This window comes from Stegostoma tigrinum, chromosome 35 (assembly GCF_030684315.1).
Source record: "Stegostoma tigrinum isolate sSteTig4 chromosome 35, sSteTig4.hap1, whole genome shotgun sequence".
In the NCBI taxonomy this organism is placed as follows: Eukaryota; Metazoa; Chordata; class Chondrichthyes; order Orectolobiformes; family Stegostomatidae; genus Stegostoma; species Stegostoma tigrinum.
Window position 1 is genome coordinate 9848249 of NC_081388.1, and position 22569 is coordinate 9870817.

A 22569-nucleotide genomic window follows, 5' to 3' on the forward strand; every position below is an offset into this window, starting at 1 on the left:
AACACTTTTACTAACTTCCTGCCTTCCAATTTATGAATACTCTACTCAACTTTGTGACGGGTTTCCTGCCTCTGAGGAAGAGTCACCAGACCCGAAACATTAACTCTGGTTTTCCCTTCACTGACACTGCCAGACATAGAACATAGAACATAGAACAGTACAGCACAGTACAGACCCTTCGGCCCACAATGTTGTGCCAACCTATTATCCGACTAAGATCAATCTACCCTGCATACCCCACACTTTACTATCCTCCATCTTCCTATCCAAGAGTCACTTAAAAGCGTCTAAAGTATCTGACTCCACTACCTCAGCCGGCAGTGCATTTCATACGCCCACCACTCTGTGTAAAGAATCTACCTCTGACATCTCCCCTATAACTTCCTTCAATCACCTTAAAATTATGGCCCCTCGTAATAATCATTTCCACTCTGGGAAAAAAAATCTCTGGGTATCCACTCAATCTATACCTCTCATCATCTTGTACACCTCTATCAAGTCATCTCTCATCCTTATTCACTCCAATGAAAAAAGCCCTACCTCCCTCAACCTTTTCTCCTAAGACCTACCCTCCAGTCCAGGCAGCATCCTGGTAAATCTCCTCTGCACCCTCGCTAAAGTTTCCACATCTTTCCCATAATGAGATGAACAGAACTGAACAAAATATTCCAAGTGTGGTCTAACCAGAGTTTTATAGAGCTGCAGCATAACCTCGCGGCTCTTAAACTCAATTCCCCTGCCAATGAAAGCCAACACACCATACACTTTCTTCACAACCCTATCAACTTGGGTAGCAACTTTGAGGGATCTATGGACATGGACCCCAAGATCCGTCTCTTCCTCCACACTGCCAAGAATTCTGCCATTAACCCTGTATTCAAATTTGACCTTCCAAAATGAATCACTTCACACTTTTCTGGGTTGAATTCCATCTGTCACTTCTTTGCCCAGTTCTGCGTCCTGTCAATGTCCCGTTGCAACCTACAACAGTCCTCCATGCTGTCCATAACTCCACCAGCCTTTGTGCCATCGGCAAACTTGCTGCCCCACCCTTCCACTTCCTCATCCAAATCATTTATAAAGACCACAAAGAGCAGAGGTCCCAGAACAGATCCCTGTGGAATACCACTGGTCACTGAGCTTCAGGCTGAATCCTTTCCATCCACTACCACCCTCTGTCTTCTACTGGACAGCCAGTTGTGTATACAGACAGCCATTTCCCTGGATCCCATGCCTCCTAATTTTCCAAATGAGCCTATCATGTGGAACCTTTTCAAACCTGCTGAGCTTTACCAGCAACTTTGTTATTTTTTTTCCTGCCTCTACTACCCTCCCAAGCAGTGCATTCCAGACCCCTGGCACTCTCTGGGTGAAAACAATGTTACCTCAAGCCCCCCTCTTAATGTCCGGCCCTTCTGCCTTGACTTTGAACTCTGAGATGCCCTCTCTCAACCTCTCCCTCTCTCCTTTCTAAAGTTACCTTGAGAAAAAGCACCTCTTTGGCCGGGCTTTTCCAATCTCTCTGTGTATGGCTCAGGGTCGTATCTCAGTCGATGATGTCCTTGGGGAGTGTTTGTCCGCATGAGAGGCGCTATACAAATTCATGCCAGTTCTTGTGAACTTCTGTCTCGTGCAGAGAGCTGAAGGACGGCCGGCATGCGTCTACTGGAAGCACACGAGCGGCAGAGGTCACTGGTCGCCTGAGGGGTGTGTTGTGATTACTTCAAACATGACCCACACAGCTTGTGGCTGCCACCATCTCTCCAGCTTTGCTGTTCTCATGACGGCTGTTGAGGTAAAAAAATGACTGAAGATCGAGCTCTCGGGAAGTGACATTGTTTAGGCCACCTTTGGAATACTGTGTTCAATCCTGCTCTCCCTGATATTGGAAAGATATTGTTAAACTGTCAAAGGCATTCTGAAAAAATTTACAAAGATGTTGCCGGGTTCGGATGGTTTGACCTGCAGCGAAAGGTTGGATAGTCTGGTGTTATTTTCTCTGGAGTGTTAGAGGCTGAGGCGTCATCTTGTAGAAGTTCATGAAATCATGAGGGATGGGTGAATCGCCAAGGACATTTTTTTAACCCAGGGTAGGGGAGTCCAGTTCTAGAGGGCATAGCTTTACAGTGAGCGGGGAAAGATTTAAAAGGGATCTAAGAGGCAACATTTTCACACAGAGGGTGGTGTGTGTATGGAATGAGCTGCCAGAGGAAGTGGTGGAGGCAGGTATAATTACAACATTTAAAAGGCATCTGGATGGGGTCATGAATAGGAAGGGTTTAGAGGGATATGGGCCAAATGCTGGCAAATGGGCTAAATTAATTTAAGATATCTGGTTGGCATGGACGAGTTGGACCAAAGGTTCTGTTTATGTGCTATATGACTCTGGAAATCTATGACAAGGTGTGGGGGGTTTCTGCTGAGTGGGAAAGCCAACAGAATGCCAGTCGCAATCCACCCTTCACTCTTGCGCTGTTCCCTTCGATGGCAAGAGGGAACAAGACAGTTTGTAATATTGCAGTCGATTGCATTGATCTCCGAAGGGAAGGGGAAGCTGAAATTGCCAGCAATAATTCAGAAAAGAACCAACTTATTAATTCTGTTCCACTTTCCTTGATCCTGTGCTGGATGATTGGGCTGTTGTCCATGGATTTCAGTGTCTCACTCTGTCAGCCATTATTGATTAGGAGCCCAAGTGTCAACAAGGAATCTCAATCCGGGAAGGGAGGAGTGGGGAATCCGAACTAGACACAGCAGTGATTTAATACACACGCCCCCTAGGCATGAAAACACTGGTTGTTTTGGATTCTAATTTGTGCCTAGCCTCAGGACACAGAGAAGATTTAGGACACCCTCCCCCCCAGTATTGGTTAAAGCTAGGAATCTCAACATAGGTCTGGAATGACGCCTAACACTTTTCTGGTCAGTCTCTGAGCTGTAAGTGCAGTAAGTCCTGAATCCAAGCCCCGGATGACAGCACATGGAACTCAGGTATGTTCCGTAGCGTCACCACATCCCACCTTTTCTTTCCCCAGTTTTCCACTTCCCAAGCAACAGCTCTTTTACCCCCACCATCCGGGATGAGGGGCCTTTGCCCCTCGTTGGGAGGCGAACAGAAAGCTCACATGGAGAGTAGACACCAATTCTTGCCAAACTTCCACTCTCTACTACACAGAAGACAAGAACACCAAGACCATGGTTACACTATGGTGGCACGGTGGCACAGTGGTTAGCACTGCTGCCTCACAGCGCCAGAGACCCGGGTTTAATCCCACCCTCGGGCGACTGTCTGTGTGGAGTTTGCATGTTCTCCCCGTGTCTGCGCGGGTTTCCTTCGGGTGCTCCAGTTTCCTCCCACAGTCCAAAGATGTGAAGGCTAGGTGGATTGGCCATGCTAAATTGCCCGCAGTGTTTGGGGATGTCTAGATTAGGTGGGCTATAGGGGGATGGGTCTGGGTGGGATTCTCTGAGGGTCAGTATAGGCTTGTTGGGCCGAAGGGCCTGTTTCCTCACTGTAGGGATTCTATTATGTTCATGTTCCCAGCTGGTACACATGTTGGCCATAGGTGCATTTCCTCCCTGATAGCACTGCGGGGTTACCCATGCTGTAAGGTCAGCATTAGCTCACAAACATGGCTCACCACCACCTTCTCAAGGGCCAATAGGGATGGGCCATAACTGGCTGTCTTGAGCAACACCTACACCCCAGCAGTGATTCTCATTGGGAAGTCAACACCCTACAACACTGTCAAGTCAATTTCTCAATGACCTGGAAGGTACAGTCCTGAGGATAGAGCCCAGACTGGCAGCAAAGGAAATGCCATTATCCAATGTCCTGCTAATCACGGGGTTATGGGGAGGGGACAAGGCATTACAGAGAAGTCATTTAGAGAAGACATGAAAAGTCATGTGTCTATATTGCAACAAGGAAGTAGTGCCATCACCAGAGGAGGAGAGAGAGAAAAGATATTTTTGCTTTAGTTGTATTCTGGACAGTCGTTGCTATTTGTGTTCTGTTCGTTTAGGCGGATATTCACGTGAGTTCGAACCTCAGTGTCATAACACAGGTTGGGATCAGCCTGTCGCTGATCTGCCTGGGCTTCACTATCATCACATTTCGGTTCTGCACCCAAGTTACCAACCACAACAACACCATCCACATCAACCTGTGCATCACCCTGTTTCTGGCTGAGCTACTCTTCCTGGTGGGCATTCACAGAACTGACAACAAGGTGAGAAAATCTCAGGTTAACAATCACATCCCTGTACCCCTACCTCCCACACCCACTGGCCTCCCAAACCCTTCTAAAAATCTCCACTTTATTCAATGCTGCCTGGAGGTGGGATGGTAGGCTTCCGTTACAAAGATTGCCCAGTGGGGATTGAGCCCAGGTCAATGGGGACATCCTCTACTGGATCCAAGACACCTTAAGCAAAAAGCTAATGCATTGACAACAATGGTTCAAATCCCACCAAGGTACATGATGGAACCTGAATTCAAACTAATAACACTCAAAATGTGAAGACGAGAAACTAATTTCAGTAACGACCATGGTGAAGCATTCAGCAATTATCATAAAACCCATCAGGCTCGCTAATGTCCTCTCAGGAAGGAAATCTGCAGCCCTTACTTGGACAGGCCCATATGTGACTTCAGGCCAACAAGACTGCCCTCTGGTGTGGTGTAGGGTCAGTTCAGGGTGGGCAACAAATGCCATTGATATAAAGTTTGCAAATGCCAAATATCTATCAACACAACTTCACTTCCAACTTATTCTGCTTACATTGTGAATGCGTTCTTGTTTAGCTCAGTCAGTAGCAGTCTTGCCTTCGACTGAGTAATCCCTTAACTCCAGACTTTGAGTACACAAGCTCGGCTGGTTCATATCACTCAAGGAATGCAGTTACAGGACCCTTCTTTACATATGCTGTTGCCTCGTGTTTGACACACCTCCTAATTTCTCAAAGACTGTCTTCCGCCTCCACCTGGATAGATGCAGTTCCAACAAAACTCAAGAAGCTTGGCACCACCAGGACAAATTAGTCTGATCGGTTGGCATCCTGTTCCCCGTGTCAAATATTGATTCCCTCTACCACCAGAGGAACATGGCTGCAGTGTGTGCCATCACTGTAATGCCTTGCAGCAGCTTTCCAACACTTTTGTGGACAGCATCTACCAAACTCACCAACTGGAAGAACAACAATAGTGGGCATGGGAACACTGCTCGGATATTCTCCAAGATTCCCCCCAAGTCACACACAGCCCATACCAATGTGACGTGTATAATGCTACACCTCACTAGTGTAGCACGCTGGAAATCAAACCCTGTTATTCCCGGAGTCATCATAAAGGTTTTAAATAGAACATAGAATTCCCCAATTTCCCTGTCTTTTAGACCAAACTCAATAGAAAGCACAGACCAGACCTCTGAGGGGAAGAAGGATCAATATTTATTACAAATAGCTACAGGTAATAGCCACAGACGATCAGCACGTTAATGAAAATATACACACATGCGCACATGCAGACAGACAGACACAGACACACACACACACACACACGCACACAAACACACACACGCACACACACACACACACACATGCGCACACACATGCACACAGACACACACACACACACGCGTGCGCGCGCACACTCACACACACATAAACACACACACACACACACATTCACTGACTTATGCAAGCCCATACACACACACACCTTCACACGCACACACACACACACACACACACACACACCTTCACACACACACACACACACACACACACACACGTGCATACACACACACACATACATACACCGACACATGCAAGCCCACACTCTCACACACACAGACACACACACACGTGTGCACTCACACACACACCGTCTCACACACGCACACTCACACCTTCACACACGCACACACTCACACCTTCACACACGCACACACACACACACACGCGCGCACACATACATACACACACACACACACACATTCACACACACACACATGTGCGCACTCACACATACACACACATACGCTGACTCATGCAAGCCCACACACACACCTTCACACGCACACACATGCGCACACATAAACACACACACAGTCTCACACATACACACCCACACACGTGCGTGTACTCACACATACATGCACATACATGCACATACACGGACACATGCAAGCACACACACACACACACAGACACACACACACACAGAGTTCAGCACATCGTTAAGAATACAGTGAAAAACAAAGTGACACAGTTTCTACATTTAGCCCATTCTGTTATTCTCAATAGACCCACTGTCTAAGAGCAATGTGGGTTCCCTTTCACTGCACATAATGCAGTTGCTCAACGTGGCATTTCACCTTCTAAAGGGCAACCAGGGGTGGGCAATACATGCTAATGCCTCCCACACCCTCAGAATTGTTTTGCCTGCAGAAAATGTGAACATATAGAGACAGGTAAGGATAGACGTTGTGTGAGGATGAGATTTAATCTGCGCCCTTTGTTCCAGGTTGTGTGCGCCATCATCGCGGCATGTTTGCACTACTTTTTCCTGGCTGCCTTTGCTTGGATGTGTGTGGAAGGAATTCACCTTCACCTCATGGTCAGGAACCTCCAGAAAATCAACAACTCCTGTGCCCGCAACGTGCTGCCGTGGTTCATGTACCCCTTTGGATATGGAATGCCAGCCATAATCGTCACCATTTCCGCGGCAGTGTATCCCACTGGCTACGGGACACACCACTAGTAAGTAACATCTGAATGTGCAAATCAGGCAGGCAGGAAAAGAACAGCAGATCCCTGCTATTCCCAGAATCATCACAAATGTTATAAGTATGCAGAATTCCCTAACTTACCTGAGTTCAGACCCGGGTTGACAGAAAGCACTGAAGAGGTCACTATACTTAACACACATTTTAATACTCATAGATAGACATAAGGTATAAAAATAGGAAGGCAGAATACTGTATCAATGGCTGTAAATTAGGAGAGGGTAGTGTGCAGTGAGATCTGGGTAGTCCCAGTTTATATTTGGAAAGTTAAAATCCCCCACCATTACAATTCTATCATTCTTACAGATACCTGAGATCCCCTTACAAATTTGCTTATCAATTTTTTGCTGACGATTGAGGGGCCTATAATACAATCTTAATAAGGTGGTCATCCCTTTCTTATTTCTCAGTTCCACCCAAATAACTTGATTGGACGTATTCCCAGGAATATGCTCCCTGAGAACATGTATAATATTATCCCTGAGCAAAGCACCACTCCTCCTCTTCTCTTTGTTGAGGCCAAAGTAGTTGAGGCCAAAAAAATTGAATGGTTTCAAGAAGGAGTTTGGTGTAAAGCTAAAGGGATCAAAGGGTGTGAGGAGAAAGAAGGAACAGGGGTCTGAGTTGGGTGATTTGTTAGGATCATACTGAATGGCCAAAGCAGAATCAAACGACCCCCTCCCAGACCTGCAAAGGACCTCTCCTGTTTTTTACTCTTCGTAGGATCGACAACCTCTAGACCCGAAACTTCAGCTTTTGTGCTCCTAAGATGCTGCTTGGCCTGCTGTGTTCATCCAGCTTCACACTTTGTTATCTCAAACAACCAAATAGCCTACTCTTGCTCCTATGTTCTATGTTTTATGTTACAAGTTACAGTTATGAACCCTTGGCATATATCTTTACTGGATAAAACTCTGAGGCCTTTATAAAAACTCCCTTGGACACACACACATATACTGACAAAGTCAAAAATGGGTGTTATGGACCGAGGGAATACTAGGAATGCAGTTGGAGCATTATCATTAGACCACATTTTCTGGGGTAATTCTGGATTGTCAATAAATTCTGGCCTTGCTCAGATCTGATGAATGAAGGTAAACATGCTGGTCACATTGCTTGTGAACTTATCACAGACATGTACAGTGTACTTCTGGACGGTCAGTCAGGAATAGTTGGAGATCCATTTATAGATTGCTATCTGTAACATAATGGAAAGCTTAGATGACTCAGCCTAATTTATATTTCTGGGGCTTTTTAACCTAGCCTGAAGCAGCGATGCATCATAGCATAGAGAGACTTTATGAGATGTTCAAAGAATAAAGTTTGTGGACGAACATACGAGAAGGGGTGAGGTAGGAAGATGAAGAGAGTCGCACTGATATCCCTGACTGCTTCAGTTTTCTGTCTCTCTCCTGTTCCAGTTGCTGGCTGACGATTGAGCATGGATTCATCTGGAATTTCATTGGCCCACTCTACGTGATAGTTCTGGTAACTATGACATTATCTCAATATCGGAGAATATTTGAGTGTTTCCCCCTCTCCCGAATGCGCATTTTATATTTGTCCTTTCAACTAACTTTACAACAACCTCAAGGAGGTCTTGTGGAACTGTGGGTAGTGTCCCTGCCTCTTAGCCAGCTCTGAGTCCCACTAGGGACTTGAAGGCCAAAGAAGGTAAGTTCATAACAATGGCCAACAAGTAGAGAGATCCATCCAGCATTTGCAAATGGCCAGTGGTAGGAGATTCCCAGTAGATCAGAGGGGATGAATAGCCTGCCTCTGTCCTTGTGTTCCCAAGTTAAGGAAGTGTTGTTACGGGGTTGAGGATTATCAGATCAGTCATTGAGTGGCAGAGCAGGCAGGATGGGGGAACGGCCTACTTCTGCTCCTACATCTTACAGGCTTATGGACCTTTAAGGAAAGGCAGCATAGCTTCATCAACAGAGCCATGGTTCAAAATTGTTCTCCTATCTTACAAAGAAGGGAGGGAAAAGATTAGTGTGGTAAAATTTCTTGGTCATTTTTTAATGGCACACTGTTGGACTGAAGCCAATGTTCCCTTGTGTTCTAGAGTTGGTGGAGGGTTGGGGAGGGTGGTTTTTACAAGTGGAGCAGTGGCACAGGCTTTCATATTGCTCACTTGTCTCTGCCTCAGAGTGCAGCATCATTTTCTCCTGAAGTTTAACTTTAATCTTTCACAGGCACCCACCTCAACAAGATCTTGCACCTTTCGCCCAGGGAGGCATTCCAAAATACTTGCTATAACCAGGTGGCACAGTGGCTCAGTGGTGCCTCACAGTGCCAAGGGCCTGGGCTCAATTCCATTTTGGGCAACTGTGTGGAGATTGCGTGTTCTCGCCATGCCTGCATGGGTTTCCTCCAGGTGCTCCAACAGTTCAAAAATGTGCTTTAGGTTAGGGTGGATTAGCCATGCTAAATTGCCCACAGTGCCCAGGGATGAGCAGGTTAGGTAAGTTAGCCATAACAAAAATGTGGAGGTATGGGCACAGGGTAGGTGAGTGGATCTGTGTGAGATGCTCTTTCGAGGGTTGGTGGACCAAATGGCCTCTTTTCTCTCTTTAGGGACTCTAACTGTAAAGAATGCCATCCCCCATTTTGATGATACCCTTCCACACATCCCCCAACACACCCCACCATGTCTCTAAGGCTCCCAGCAGAGCAAGCCTGTTTCCTATTATTCACACCTATTTAGCATCTCCATCATTTCTTTCGTCAGTGCTCCCTTGGTCTTTTGCACTGGGCACAGGAGGGTGAACTGGACTTGATATAAGTTCAGATGTGGACAGCAGAGTTTCGGATAAGCTCATGTAGCTTATGGGAAAGGTGAGAATAATAAATTAGAAAGCTGGGATTTACAAATGACAGTAAGAAAGCTGAATAAAGGGCAATTCTACTGCAAGACTTCCTGAGCACTGCTGGTTGGCATAAAGGCTTAAGATGTTTCATTGCTGTAACTAATTTTGACAGACCTGTTCTCCCCACAGTTTAATACGGTGCTGTTTGCTGTGACATTGTGGATACTAAAGGTACAACTGACTCGCCTGAATGCAGAAGTCACAAAAATTAAAGACATGAGGCAAGTGAAAACCCCAGATTCCAAACTCAAGCATTCCTCCAGAGCTAAGAAGAAGCAATGTTCTTTTCGATGTACAGTGTCTGGAATTTTGGCCACTTTCTTTCGCTTTGTCTCTCCTTGGGCATTTTGCAAGGGCATCTGTAAATGGGTAGGAACAAACTATTGAACTGCCTTCGGCATCATCTTCCAACCTGTCTCCATGTTGAACCAACGGTCAAACAAACAATATTTCACCAAGTCACCAAATTGTTACGGCACAGTAGGAAGACATTCAGCCCATCGTACCTACACATGCTCTTCAAGCATGCATCGTTACCAAGTGCCAATCTCCCCTATACATTACCAAGTGCCAATCTCCCCCATACGTTACCAAGTGCCAATCTCCCCTTCGCACACCATTTTAATCCAAGTAACCATCCAATGCCCCTCTTGAATGGCTCAGCTGAACCTGCCTCTACCACATTTCCAGGCAGTGCGTTCCTGACCCTAACTACTCACTGAGTGAAAAAGGTTTATTTTCTTCACGTTCTTTTGCACATCACTTTAGATCTGTGCCCCTCTAGTTGTTGTTTCTTTGACATGCAGGAACAGCTCCTCCTGATCCATTCTGTGTGACCCGTTCTTGATTTTGAAAACCTCACTCAGATTTCCTCTCAACCTTCTTCTCTCCAAGAAGAACAATCCCAACTTCTTCAATCTATCCTCATCACTGAAGTTCCTCATCCTTGGAAATATTCTTGCAAATCACTTCTGCATGCTCTCTAGTGCATTCTTATCTCTCCTATGTGGTGTCCACAACTTTACCCAAGACTCCAGCTGAGTTCTACATTACTACAAGCCGTGCTCCTGTCACACAGAACTTCAGGCCAGGCTCCCTCTGGAATGCTGCATCCATTGTATTCAGTGGGTTTCCACCGGGTGTTCTGGTTTCCTCCCACAGTCCAAAGGCATGCACATTAGGTGGATTGGCCGTGTAGTGTTCAGGTGTGTGTGGGTTATGGGGGATGGGACTTGGTGGGATGCTCCAAGGGTTGGCATAGACTTGTTGGGCCGAAGGGCCTGCTTCCACACTGCGGGGATTCTATGATGATTTCTGTGGAACACAATCAGGAAGACCAGATTAACCTTCAAAGAGGCACTGATTCACAAGAATGACAGCGGAGCTAAAAAGATTGAGTAATGATGGTAGGAGGTCTAGTCTTTTTGTTCAATGTAGTGTACAACGCATCACGGCTCCTTAGACAATCCCTACCAGACCCATGTTCCCTACTATCTAGAAAGATAAAGGCAGCAGATAAAAGCGAATGTTACTATCTACACATTCCCCTCAAAGCCACTCACTGTCCTGACTTGGAATTATATCAGTGTAGCTTCAGCGTCGCTGGGTCAATATCCTGAAACTCCATTCCTGTCAGTATTTCAGAGCAAATGGGCTGCAGCAGTTAAAGAAGGCAGTGGACCACTGTGGGGATTGCAATGAGGTGGGCCTCGTACAGTATGAGTTCCCTGATTGGGGCTGTTAACCTCACCCAATCAGGAAGCCCTGGCTGACAGATATAAACTGGAGGGTCAGTGGTTCTGTTCACTCTGAGAGCTGGCTCTGAGGGAGCTGGATCAAGGTCAGGGACTCCCTGCATGTAAATAAAGGGTGACTACGGCCAAGATACCAACCTCTGTGGAGTTCTTTCAACCACCAAATTCTCCAGGGCAACTAGCGTCAATAAATGTCCCAGCCAGTGATGCCCACGACTGATGAATGAGTAAATAAAAATGTTCTATAGTTGCTTATGTGAGTCTCTTAAGTCTGGTGACATATATTTGATTAGATAAGGGGTGAGGACTCAGAGGCAAGTAAACCAAGGTGCAAAGACAGGAAGGCTAGATGGGCTAATTAGTGTACTTCTATAATGTGTAGAAACTTTAAAGCATTTCATAAAAATCTGTAAAGAAACTCTTGCATGCTTCAAAGGTCATCTCCACATTGTTTGAAGGGAAATCCAAACCATCAAAATGTACGCTGTTCTGGAGATCAGAAAGTCATCAGATCAAGGAGTTTGAAATGTTGAATGTTAAAACTCCAGGATTTTGATCCAGCAACACTGAAAGAACAGTGATATATTTGAAAGTCAGGATGGTGAATGGCTTGGAGAGTAATCTGCAGGTGGTTACTCTTCCATTTATCTGCTGCTCTTGTCCTCCTCGATAGTAGTGGCCATGAGTTTGGGAGGAGAAAAAGGCTTGGCGAGATTTTTTTAATTCACTCATGGGATGTAGATATCTCTGCTAGGCCAGCTTTTATTGCCCATCCCTAATTGCCCAGTTAGTTAAGGGTCAACCACACTACTGTGGGTCTGGAGTCACATGTGGGCCAGACCGAGTAAGGATGGCAGTTTCCTTCCCTGAAGGACATTATTGAACCAGATGAGTTTTTCCAACAATCGACAATGGCCTTGAGGTCATCATTTGACCAGTTACGAATTGTTTATTGAATTCAAATTCCACCATCTGCCATGGCAGGATTCAAACCCTCATCCCCAGAATTGCCTGGCTCTCTGGATTAATAGTCCAGTGAAAATACCACTCGGCCATTACCTCCCTAGTTTCTGCAGTGCATCTTCTAACTGGTGCACTTGGTTGACTTTTTATTAACTGCCCTTTGAAATGCTCAAGCAAGCCACTGAGTTCCAGGGCATGTGCGGATGGGCAATAGTTTTTAGCAATACCCATGTTCCAAGAACAAATCAAAGTAACTCACCCCACAGTCACAGTTAAAACTCCATGTCCTACTCTACGCTGGTCATATTAGGAGGCCTAGATGGTATTACAAATGGCCAGCACTATCCTCCTGTTCCCTGCAGTGACAAGTATTAATCATAAGAGTGCTTAAAATTGAGAGACCTATCACAGAGTCATAAGGCTGACAGCAGGCATAAAATAATTAAGGCATGAGACTACGTTGCATAGTACAGGCTTTTCAGTTCTTGAGTTCAATGCAGTGTTCGATTGCTCTGTGTTTATTTCAGTGAATCCAGTTCCTGATCTATACTCATTGTGCTCGGTTACTCAAGCATGGGCATGGACTCTGTGAAACGTAAAGAAAAGCCGCGCTGGGAGGATGGTGTAGACGTTTGGGAGCATATTTAGAAATCTATAAATAAAATTGCAATAGTTGCAATGAACAATATTAAGATAAAGCAGTGTGTTCTGAGTTCTTTGCATCTTCTACTCTTTATAGAATTCTAACACTTAAAGCCTTTGCACAAGTGTTTGTCCTGGGTTGCACCTGGATTCTTGGCCTGTTGCACTTTCAGGCTTCCAAATTGGTGACGGCCTATTTATTCACCATCGTCAACAGTCTACAAGGAGTCTTTATCTTCATCATCCTCTGCTTATTAAACCGACAGGTAAGGACTTGCTTTCCACACTGTCCAATCTGTACGTGCCCTCTTTAGGTCCATTCCAGCCCAAGACAATGTTGGGGAGGGTGATCAACTGTAACCTCACTCAGCAAAGTGACCACATTTCCAAAAGTTAGAATCAGGACCCATTGAAAAGCCATGGGGAGGTGGGGGTGGGCATGATGAATGACAGGTTGGAGAACCAATGGCAAGTGTTGGTGGGTGGGGGCGGGACTGCTGAAGGTAGGATGTCATGTGATGAAATCTCCTCGAATATGAAACAAAACCAGGAAACTCAACAGGTCTAGCGGCATCTAATGGAGAGAAGCAGAGTTGACTTTTTGAGCCCACTATTTGCCTGTTAATTTTAGTGGAAAAGCAAAATTGTCCCAGCCAATCCAGGACATTTGGTTATCCTATCACTCGCCTGACATTGAGGGGATTTATCATATTGTGTTCAAAGATTTAATCATCCTGTGTTTAATTATATGTGAATGTTGACTGGTCTATGCTCACAATGCTTGATTGGTTGACCTGGAGTGATGTCTATTTTAAAGGTACAATAACTGTAGAAGCTGCTGCGTGGATTTTGTGACAACAGAGGCTTTTGTAGACATAGCACCTACAGTGTATTACCACTGATAGTTTAGATTTAAAAGACAAAATAAATTGGCAAAGGCAGTAGTTTCTTATACCATCCAATTTTAGCCTGCACTGAATCCAGTATATGGGCTGAATTTGTGTTTCTCCTTCCATCTTCCACCCCACTATTTCTTCTCACCTCTTCCTTCTCTCCCCCACCCCAGCTCCCATCTTCTATTTCAATCCTTACTATCTTCTTCTCCGCCTCTCCCATCTCCTTTCTCCTGCTCCTCCTCTTCACCTCAACGCTACCCTCTCATCTTCAATCACTACTTCTCCACTCCTCCCTCTTCCTCCTACCATTTTATTCATTGTCTGTTCACCCTTCTACTCCTCCCTTTCCTCTCTTGCCCCTCTCCACTTTATCCTTTCCTCCTGACTCCGCTCTCTTCTATCTCCACCTCGCCTCTCCCGTCCTCTCACTCTTTCCCACTCTTCTCTTCCATTTTTACCCTCAGATTCCTTTCCTTCCCTCTGCAACTCCTCTCTAACTCACTGCAAGTACATCTTGTACCCTCATCCAAAGGACAAACTGCTCTTGTTCATTTTCTGGAAATGCTACAATCTTCATTTTGAGGCAATTTCAGGTTGTAAGAAATGGCTTAGCAAGCCTTGCAGGAAAGCTTGCTGATTGGAACCTGAATGAGCCCCTCATTACTGCAGAGGCAAACAGGGAAAGGGAATAACTGAATCCCAAAACTCGTCAACATCCTGTGGGCAGGGCAGGTGATGAATGAAGGGGCAGGAAGCATCGAGTCTGCCAAATGTCACAATTGGAGAGCCTGATGTTGATTATAGGAGGGACAGGGGTGTGGCTTCTCTTGGAATGGTTCCTTGAACACAGAACAAATACTCCTAAACTGAAACACATCCTTTCTCTGTGATTTATGACAAAGGTGAGAGATGGATATCGGACCTGGCTCAACAAGCTGTGCATGATCAGGAAGAAACCTGGCTTCACTGATTCTGGGTCTGCAAGTGTGCCAATGACCATCTCAATGGTGAGTAGGCCCATTGACCGAGTGCCTTTGACCATGTGGTTAGATGCCGCACTATGAGCTTGGGTTTGAAATAAATTGGTCAAGGGGATCACAAAGTCAAGAACTGTCTTCAGGCTAGGACTTCAAGTAGCACAATTTATTACACAATAATGCAAAATTCTGCTGGACATGGCAAGCATTTGTATACCAGGCTCTGTTGTGCAGTTAGTTTAGGTGAGGACTGATCTATCCTCGAGTTGTGTTCATAAGGGGAGGCAATGTCCAAATGATATTATCGCTTGCCTGTTAATCTTGAGATCCAAGAAATGGTCTGGGGACCAGGGTTTGAATCCCACTATGGCAGATGATGGAATTTGAATTCAATAAAGATCTGAAACTAAGAGTCTAATGATAGCCATAAATCCATTGTCAATTGTGAGAAAAACCCATGTGATTCTGAAGAAGGGCCCAGACCCAAAACATCAGCTTTCCTCCTCCTCTGATGCTGCTTAGTCTGTTGCGTTCATCCAGCTCCACACCGTGTTATCTCAGATTCCCCAGCATCAGCAGTTCTTACTATCTCTGATTCGCTAATGTCCTTTAGGGAAGGAAACTGCCATCCTTACCTGGTCTGGCCTGCATGTGACTCCAGACCCACAGCAATGAGATTGAGTCTTAAGTGCCCTTTGGCATGGATTTAAGTGCTAGCTTAGCTAGTGATGCCCTCATCCTCTGAATGCATAAATTCCATGTGCTCTCAGGACTTTGTGTCATTCTAGAGTGGTTAACTCTTCCCCGTGTGCCAATTAAATGCAGCTCCATCGTAAGGTTACTCCAGGGTCCTGGCACTCTTACAGAGTGTAAACTATGTCCTGTTTTACTAGGCATGCTCAGTCACCGGGCAGAGTGGCCTCATTCCTCATTGACCATGCACTTAATTCTCAGCAATGGGCACTTGTAGCATATTTACCCACTAACAAAGAGGAACCTCTCATCCGTCAGCTAGACATTGGCTCTCAGCCTTTGATGTAAAGCATGTGACTTGCGTGGAGCCTTCATATGACATTGTCAATGACCCTTTTGTCTTCGGTGCATTTTTGAGGACTAAGCAACACCGAAATGGCTGAGTTATTTTTTTTTCTGAGAGCATGTCAATGAGATATACGGGAAGTATTGGCATCATGGTAAAGTCACTGGGCTGGTAATCCAGCACACTCGCATTCTGGGGAAGTGTGTTTGAATCCCACTATGGCAGATGGTGAAATCTGAATTCAATACAAAAGAAAGCCTGTAACCATTATCGCAAAAATCTATTTGGTTCACTTACTGCCCTTTCGGAAAAGAAAGCGGTTTTCTTCATCTGGTCTGGTCGACATATGGTCCACACCCACAGCAATGTGGTTGACTTACATTTCCTCTTTGAGGTGGCCTTAAAGCCTCCCAGTGCAAGGGCAATTAGGAATGAGCAACGAATGCTGGCCGAAGCAGTGACAGCCACATTGCCCATGAATGAACTCTCACTTGCTCCTTCCTCTGAGATCTTTCAAAGAATGGGCTTATCACTCCTGATTTTACACCCAAATCTCCCAAGAGCAAAATATTCAGTTTCCGTATGGCTGGATTATGGATAATGCATCTGTAAAAAGCCACAAACCATTCAGAAAAATGCTGTTGACACATATGCGCAAAGGTACACTCATGTACCAGGGACTCCTCAACAAGTTACAGACATGTCGTCATCATTGCTTATATTGACTTCAGGAAAGGCTGTCAAAATGTGCCATTTCCTGTGCCAAGTCTAAATATATAATGCCACTACACCAGTGTGTATTAACTCTTCAATGACATTTGTTTAAATGCTAACTATGAAATTATGGATATTGGTTCTGGCCTTTCCAGCAAATGTAGGGGCAGAATTAGACCATTCAGCCCATTGAGTCTGCTCCACCATTCAACAAGACTATGGCCAATCTGATAATCCTCAACTCCCACTTTCCTGCCTTTTCCCCGTAATCCTTAATTCTGTAACTGACTAAAAATCTGTCTAATAATACATTCAATGACCCAGCCTCCACAACCCTCTGTGAAAAAGAATTCCATAGATTCACAGTCCTCGGAGAGAAGAAATTCCTCCTCACATCCGACATAATAACGCAATATTCTGAGACAATGCCCTCTGGTCCTAGGTTCTCCCACAAGGGGAAACAACCGCTCCATATCTACTCTGTCAAGCCCCCGACAGAATCTTGGATGTTTCAACAAGGTCTCCTCTCATTCTTCTAAACTCCAATCAGTACAGGCCCAATCTACCCCACTTCTCCTCGTAGGAAAATCTCTCCATACGTGAGACCAACCTGGTGAACTTTTTCTGGGCTGCCTCCAGTGTCACTCTGCCTCCCACTAACACAAAATGGGCCTGTTCTCTGAAGGCTGCAGACCCCTGACTGATTTATTACACCTTGTCATTGCTTGTCAGGACATATCTCCCACATTAGCAGGCCTGATTTGCATAGATGTTAGCAAATGCGGTTTTTGCTTTTAAAAATTCTTTCATGGGATGTGGGTGTCACTGGCAAGGCCCAGCATTTATCGCCCATCCCCCATATTGCCCTTGAACTGTGTGGTTTGCTGGGGTCATTTCAGAGGGCTATTAAGTGTGAACCACATTGCTGTGGGTCTGGAGTCACATGTAGGCCAGACCACGTAAGGGTGGCAGATTTCCTCCCATAAAGCACATTAGTGAGCCAAATGTTTCTTTTGATTGTAACATTAAAGCTGTCATCACTGAGGCTAGCTTTTAATTCCAGATATTCTCATTAGGTTTAAATTCCAGTAAGTGTGGCAGGATTTGAACCAACATGCCAGGAGGACGACTGTGGGCTTTTGGAATCTAGTAACATTACCACCATTACCATATCTCTCTATAGTATTCATAAATATTAACAGAAGTTACTGGAGAAACTCAGCAGGTCTAGCAGCATCTGTGGAGAGAAAACCAGATTTAATGTTTTGAGCCTGACAACCTTTCTTCAGAAAAATAGGATTTTCAATAACCACAGTACTCTGTTTTATCTTATTCATAAGTTAAAACATGGCTATACTTTAAAAGTTCACCCTACCTATTCTCCCTAGAATTTTTACCTCATACACCACTATTTTTCAGTTATCTCAGCAAGAGAGGCTTTAAGGGATTTGGCATTCTTCAGGAACTTCCAGATTGAAACCCAGCAACATTGTCACAGCTGCAAAGTCAACGAAGAAGGAAAAACATTTTGGTTGCCTCAATGGATAGATGAAGATGCAGCATTGTGCAGGTGGTCTGGAAGATGAAGACAACTTCAAGACTAATAGCTGACTTCATTGTTTGTACATTAGACATGTCCAGGAAAAAAAAATCAGCCTTCCTTCATGCCCACTGGTACAGAGTCATGGAGAGCAGGGCACTGCCACCTGGATGACCACATGCTTCAGATTGTCTTGGCTGGCACTAAGTCTTGCCTTCCTTTGGGTGTTGAGTTGGGACCTCCCTTCTGCACATATGAATTTGTCGAAAGTGGACCCTGTCTGATGGTGGAGCCTGCTCTCAGCAACAACACCTCACTTATGTCCATTCTTTCACCCTCACCCTCTGCGAATATATTCTCTTCAGACAATTTTACCATTTGTTTTTTCACTCTGAAGTCTCCCATTGAGCCTGCCTCCACTACAATCTCAGGCAATGCACTCCAGACCCTAATACTCATGGTCCGGTTCTCAAACCTTCAGAAAGCAGTAATGTTTTCCCCCCTTACGGGCGGGATATAAACCAAGGCCTCACTGGGATCAGACCGTGGATGTGGAAGTTTCCCAGCCCTTATTTTGTGAGAATTGTGGAGTTCTCCTCTGGGTACTACTTCTTCTTCCAGTCAGTGAAAAGAAAGCGGTTGGTTTGGACATTATCTCATTGCTTTTGGAGTCACTGTGTACTTTTCAGGGGTGGGGGGTCAGTGTTTGCTACTTTACAACATTGACTTCACTGCAAAGTTGGCTCATTGGCTGTAAAGCACTTGTGGGATCACAACAGGTGCGATATAAATTCAAGGACTTCGTTTCACCTTGATTGAAAAGGGTTGGCAAGCCTATTCTCAAATGAAATAAGGTGCTTGCCTTGTTTAGAGTCACAGTGTCATGCAGCATGGAAACAGACTCTTCGGTCCAACTAGTTCACACCAACCATGCTCCCATAATAAACCAGCCTGCATTTGGCCCATTTCCCTCCAAACCTTTCCTATTCATATACTCATCCAAATATCTTTTAAATGTTCTAACTGTACCTGCGTCCACCACTTGCTCTGGCAGCTCACTGCGCACGCAAACCACTATCTGGATTAAATGTTGACCCTTGTTCTTTTTAACCCTTTCTTTAGAAATATGCCCACTAGGTTTGAACTTCCCCACACTAGGGAAAAGACTCTTCTCATTCACCTTATCCAAACCCCTCATGATTTTATAAACTTCTATAAGATCATCCCTCAACCTCCTTCACTGCAGGGGTACAAGTCCTAGCCTTTCCAGTCTATTTTTATATCTCAAACCTTCCATTCCTTTCAATTGTTATTTTTTTAAAAGTCTCTACTGTAGGATAACTCTTTCAAGAATAATCTGTAGCCCTCAGTGTGTTCGGGCTTAGAGAACAGAGCAAGCGCCAAGTGTTTGACCGAAGCTTTGCAGGTTATTGTCTCCAGGTTTATTTTTCCTGTAAGCGATTGATTTGAACTGTGTGTATCATGCCTGTAAATAAAAAAAGTAACAATTCCTGAAAAGACTGGTCTCTATTAATGTTACGTAGTTTTAAGAACTGTCCCACCCTAATTATTATTCAAGCTTCCTGATAGCGGACCAAGCTGTCTGTAAATGAAGGAGTTGTAAGCAGACGCAGGTTTTATTTTGGGGCTATATCGTATTAAGAAACTTGCACCGATTCTGCGAGAGCTTTATACGTGAGAAAGTATGGAACGGGGATGGTCTGGTCTGGGATTGAGTGAGTATTCCTTGTTTACTAAACTAAAATGTGGTATTTGAGCAAATGTAATGAAGAGAAAGATGCTTTCTGCACTTATGCACTGTCTCCTCACTCTCCTCTATGCTAACACGTTTTCTATCTGTTAATTAATCACAAAAGATAATATCATTTCAATGTTCTTTCTCCAAATTGCTGCATTTCTTGCATGACAGCAAGGAATACAAGGTTACCAACTGCTCTGGGAAGTGCTCAGGTTGCAAAAGGAGAGACTTCATTTGCTCAGCTATTTGTCTCATGTAACCATATCTCTGCCTGTTCTGGCAGGTACAGCTAAGTTGATAGCGTTCTTGCCTCTGAGCAAAAAAAAGGGCTTGGGTTTGAATTCCACTGCGGCGATCTGAGCACACGGCCTGAGCTGTCACTCCAGAACAGGACAGTGGGAGTGCAGCACTATCGCAGAGATATTCACCCCAGGCTCCCGTCTGCCTGATGAATGTCAGAGGATTCCATGACACTCTTTTGAAGAAGAGCAAAGGAAGCACCCCTCGCATTCTGGCCCAGCTTTAGCTTCACTCAGGATCGTTGAAACAGATTTACTGGTGGTTAACAAACTGAGGCTGCAGGAACTTCCTACGTTACAAATAATGACTGCATTTCACTGATGCTAGAACGTAAGAAATAGGAGCAGGAGTCGGCCCCATCAGCCTGCTGCACCATTCAATGAGATCGTAGCTGATCCCCTCTCCCGTACTGTCGGCACATGCCTAATGGATAAAACTAAGAAAATCGAGCGATCTTAACAGATGTAATAACAAAACATTCGCAGTCCTCCTGCATTCCAAAGATTAGCGACCTCTGGGGTGTCCTTAAGTTGTGAAAGGCGCTATGTAAATGCATATCATTGTCAGTTAGCTAACAGAAGTCATGCTCCTTTCCAAAATAACTCATTCCTTTGGCAACCCATTGTCATATTTGAGATACAGCGCACACCTCCCCTGCTGTCGATGTATTTGCATTTCTTACCTGCTGTCCCTGAGCAGGCATGACTTTTAGTGTGGTTCATATGTTTTTCATCAACCTCTTCACACTTGTTATGACATACCTCAGACGAGAACCTGATCCTTCTGGTCCAGAGTGTGGAATACTGTCACAGCATGGCAAGACCTTTCTGTGTCAAGTGTTAGATGAGTTCAAATAATATTTTATGCAGTGAAGGCCATGTCTCACAAACTTGACTGAGTATCTTGAGGAAGTGATAAAATCGATTGACGATGCCCAGGCAGTGGATGGTGTCAGTATGCATGTTAGCAAGGCCTTTGACAAGGTCCCCGATGGCAGGTCGATACAAAGGGTGGCATCCATGGTGAGCTGGTAAGATGGATACAGAACTGGCTTTGTCATCGAAGAATGGAGGGTAGCAGTGGGGCAGTGTTTTTTCAGGTTGGAGATCTGTGACTACTAGCGTTCTGCAGAGATCAGTGCTGGGACCCATGGTGTTTGGGATATATATAAATTATTTGGAGAAGAATGTAGATGGTCTAAACAGTAAGTTTGTAAATGACACAAATATTGGGAGCTGTCAAAAGTGAGGAGGATTGCTAGATGATACTTCAGGATATGGATGGGCTAGAGACTTGGGCAGAGAAATGGCAGATGGAGTTCAGTCCTGACAAATGCAAAATGATGCAATTTTGGAGATGGGAATTCTAATGGATTCTAATGCAGATGGGAAGAATACAGTAAATGGCAGAACCCTTAGTAACATCAACACACATATGTCTAGGCATACAGATCCACAATTCCCTGAAAGTGCCAATAAAATGAATAAAGTGTTCAAAATGGCGTAGTTTCCTTCATTGTTTGAGGCGTAGAATATAAAAATTAGCAAGTCATGTTGTTTAACTTTAGTTAGACCACATTTGACATACTGCGTTCAGTTCTGGTCCCCACAATATGGAAGGATGCAGAGGCTTTGGAGAGGCTATGGACAAGGTTTACTGGGATATTGCATGGTTTGGAGGGTATGAGCTATGAGGAGGAATTGGACAAACTTGATTTCTTTTCACTTGAACATCGAACGATAAGGCAAGACCTGATAGAAGTTTACAAAATTGTGAGCAGCGTAGATAGAATGGATAGTCAGAGTCTGTTTCCCAGGGAAGAAATGTCAATTACTAAGGGATATATGTTTAATGTAAAACAGAGTAAAGTTAAAGGAGATGTGAGAGGCAGATTTTTTTTTACACAGTGGGTAGTAAGTGTGTGGAATGTACTGCCAGAGAAGGTGGTGAAGGCAGATACAATAGCAACATTTAAGAGGCACCTTGACAGGTACATAAATAGGCAGGAAATAGAGGGAAACAGACAGTGTAGAGGCAAAACGCTTTAGTTTAGAAAGGCATCATGTTTTGGCACAGTCTCGGTGAGCCGAAGAGCCTGTTCCTGTGTTGTACTGTTCTTTGTTCAAAGTGATCATGGAGCGGGAAGAGGATAACTAGTTTCAAACTGTTTTGAGTATCTTTCTTAGGACTGTTTCAAAAAGTAGTTAGATCCGGTTCTTAGGGTAAATGGCATCGAATTGGAAGGGGGAGAATGGGAATATTGAGTTGGGTAGTCAGCCGTGACTATAGTGAATGGTGGAGCAGAGCTGAAGGCGTGG

General features: G+C 44.8%; 2 protein-coding genes across 10 annotated transcripts in view; both read left to right on the forward strand.

The window, feature by feature from the left end:
• Nucleotides 1–19672, forward strand: part of LOC132206348 (adhesion G protein-coupled receptor E1-like) — a 45142-nt gene extending 25470 nt beyond the window's left edge. For 4 of the 5 annotated variants that reach the window (XM_059640035.1, XM_059640036.1, XM_059640039.1 and 1 more), the window contains 8 exons: nt 1637–1795; nt 4026–4232; nt 6530–6765; nt 8213–8279; nt 9797–9888; nt 13124–13292; nt 14825–14929; nt 18072–19670. In XM_059640035.1, coding sequence (XP_059496018.1) covers nt 1637–1795; nt 4026–4232; nt 6530–6765; nt 8213–8279; nt 9797–9888; nt 13124–13292; nt 14825–14929; nt 18072–18095 — 1059 coding nt within the window. In that variant the 3' untranslated portion in view covers nt 18096–19670. Of the gene's footprint in view, nt 1–1636; nt 1796–4025; nt 4233–6529; nt 6766–8212; nt 8280–9796; nt 9889–13123; nt 13293–14824; nt 14930–18071 lie in introns of all 5 variants that reach the window. The other variant, XM_059640037.1, reaches the window with a different exon arrangement.
• A 105-nt stretch (nt 19673–19777) lies between these two features.
• The window catches only part of LOC125447392 (adhesion G protein-coupled receptor E3-like), a 74581-nt gene continuing 71789 nt past the window's right edge, over nt 19778–22569 (forward strand). For 2 of the 5 annotated variants that reach the window (XM_059640030.1, XM_048521715.2), the window contains exon 1: nt 19780–19928. In XM_059640030.1, coding sequence (XP_059496013.1) covers nt 19898–19928 — 31 coding nt within the window. In that variant the 5' untranslated portion in view covers nt 19780–19897. Of the gene's footprint in view, nt 19929–22569 lie in introns of all 5 variants that reach the window. The other 3 variants (XM_059640034.1, XM_059640032.1, XM_059640033.1) reach the window with 3 other exon arrangements.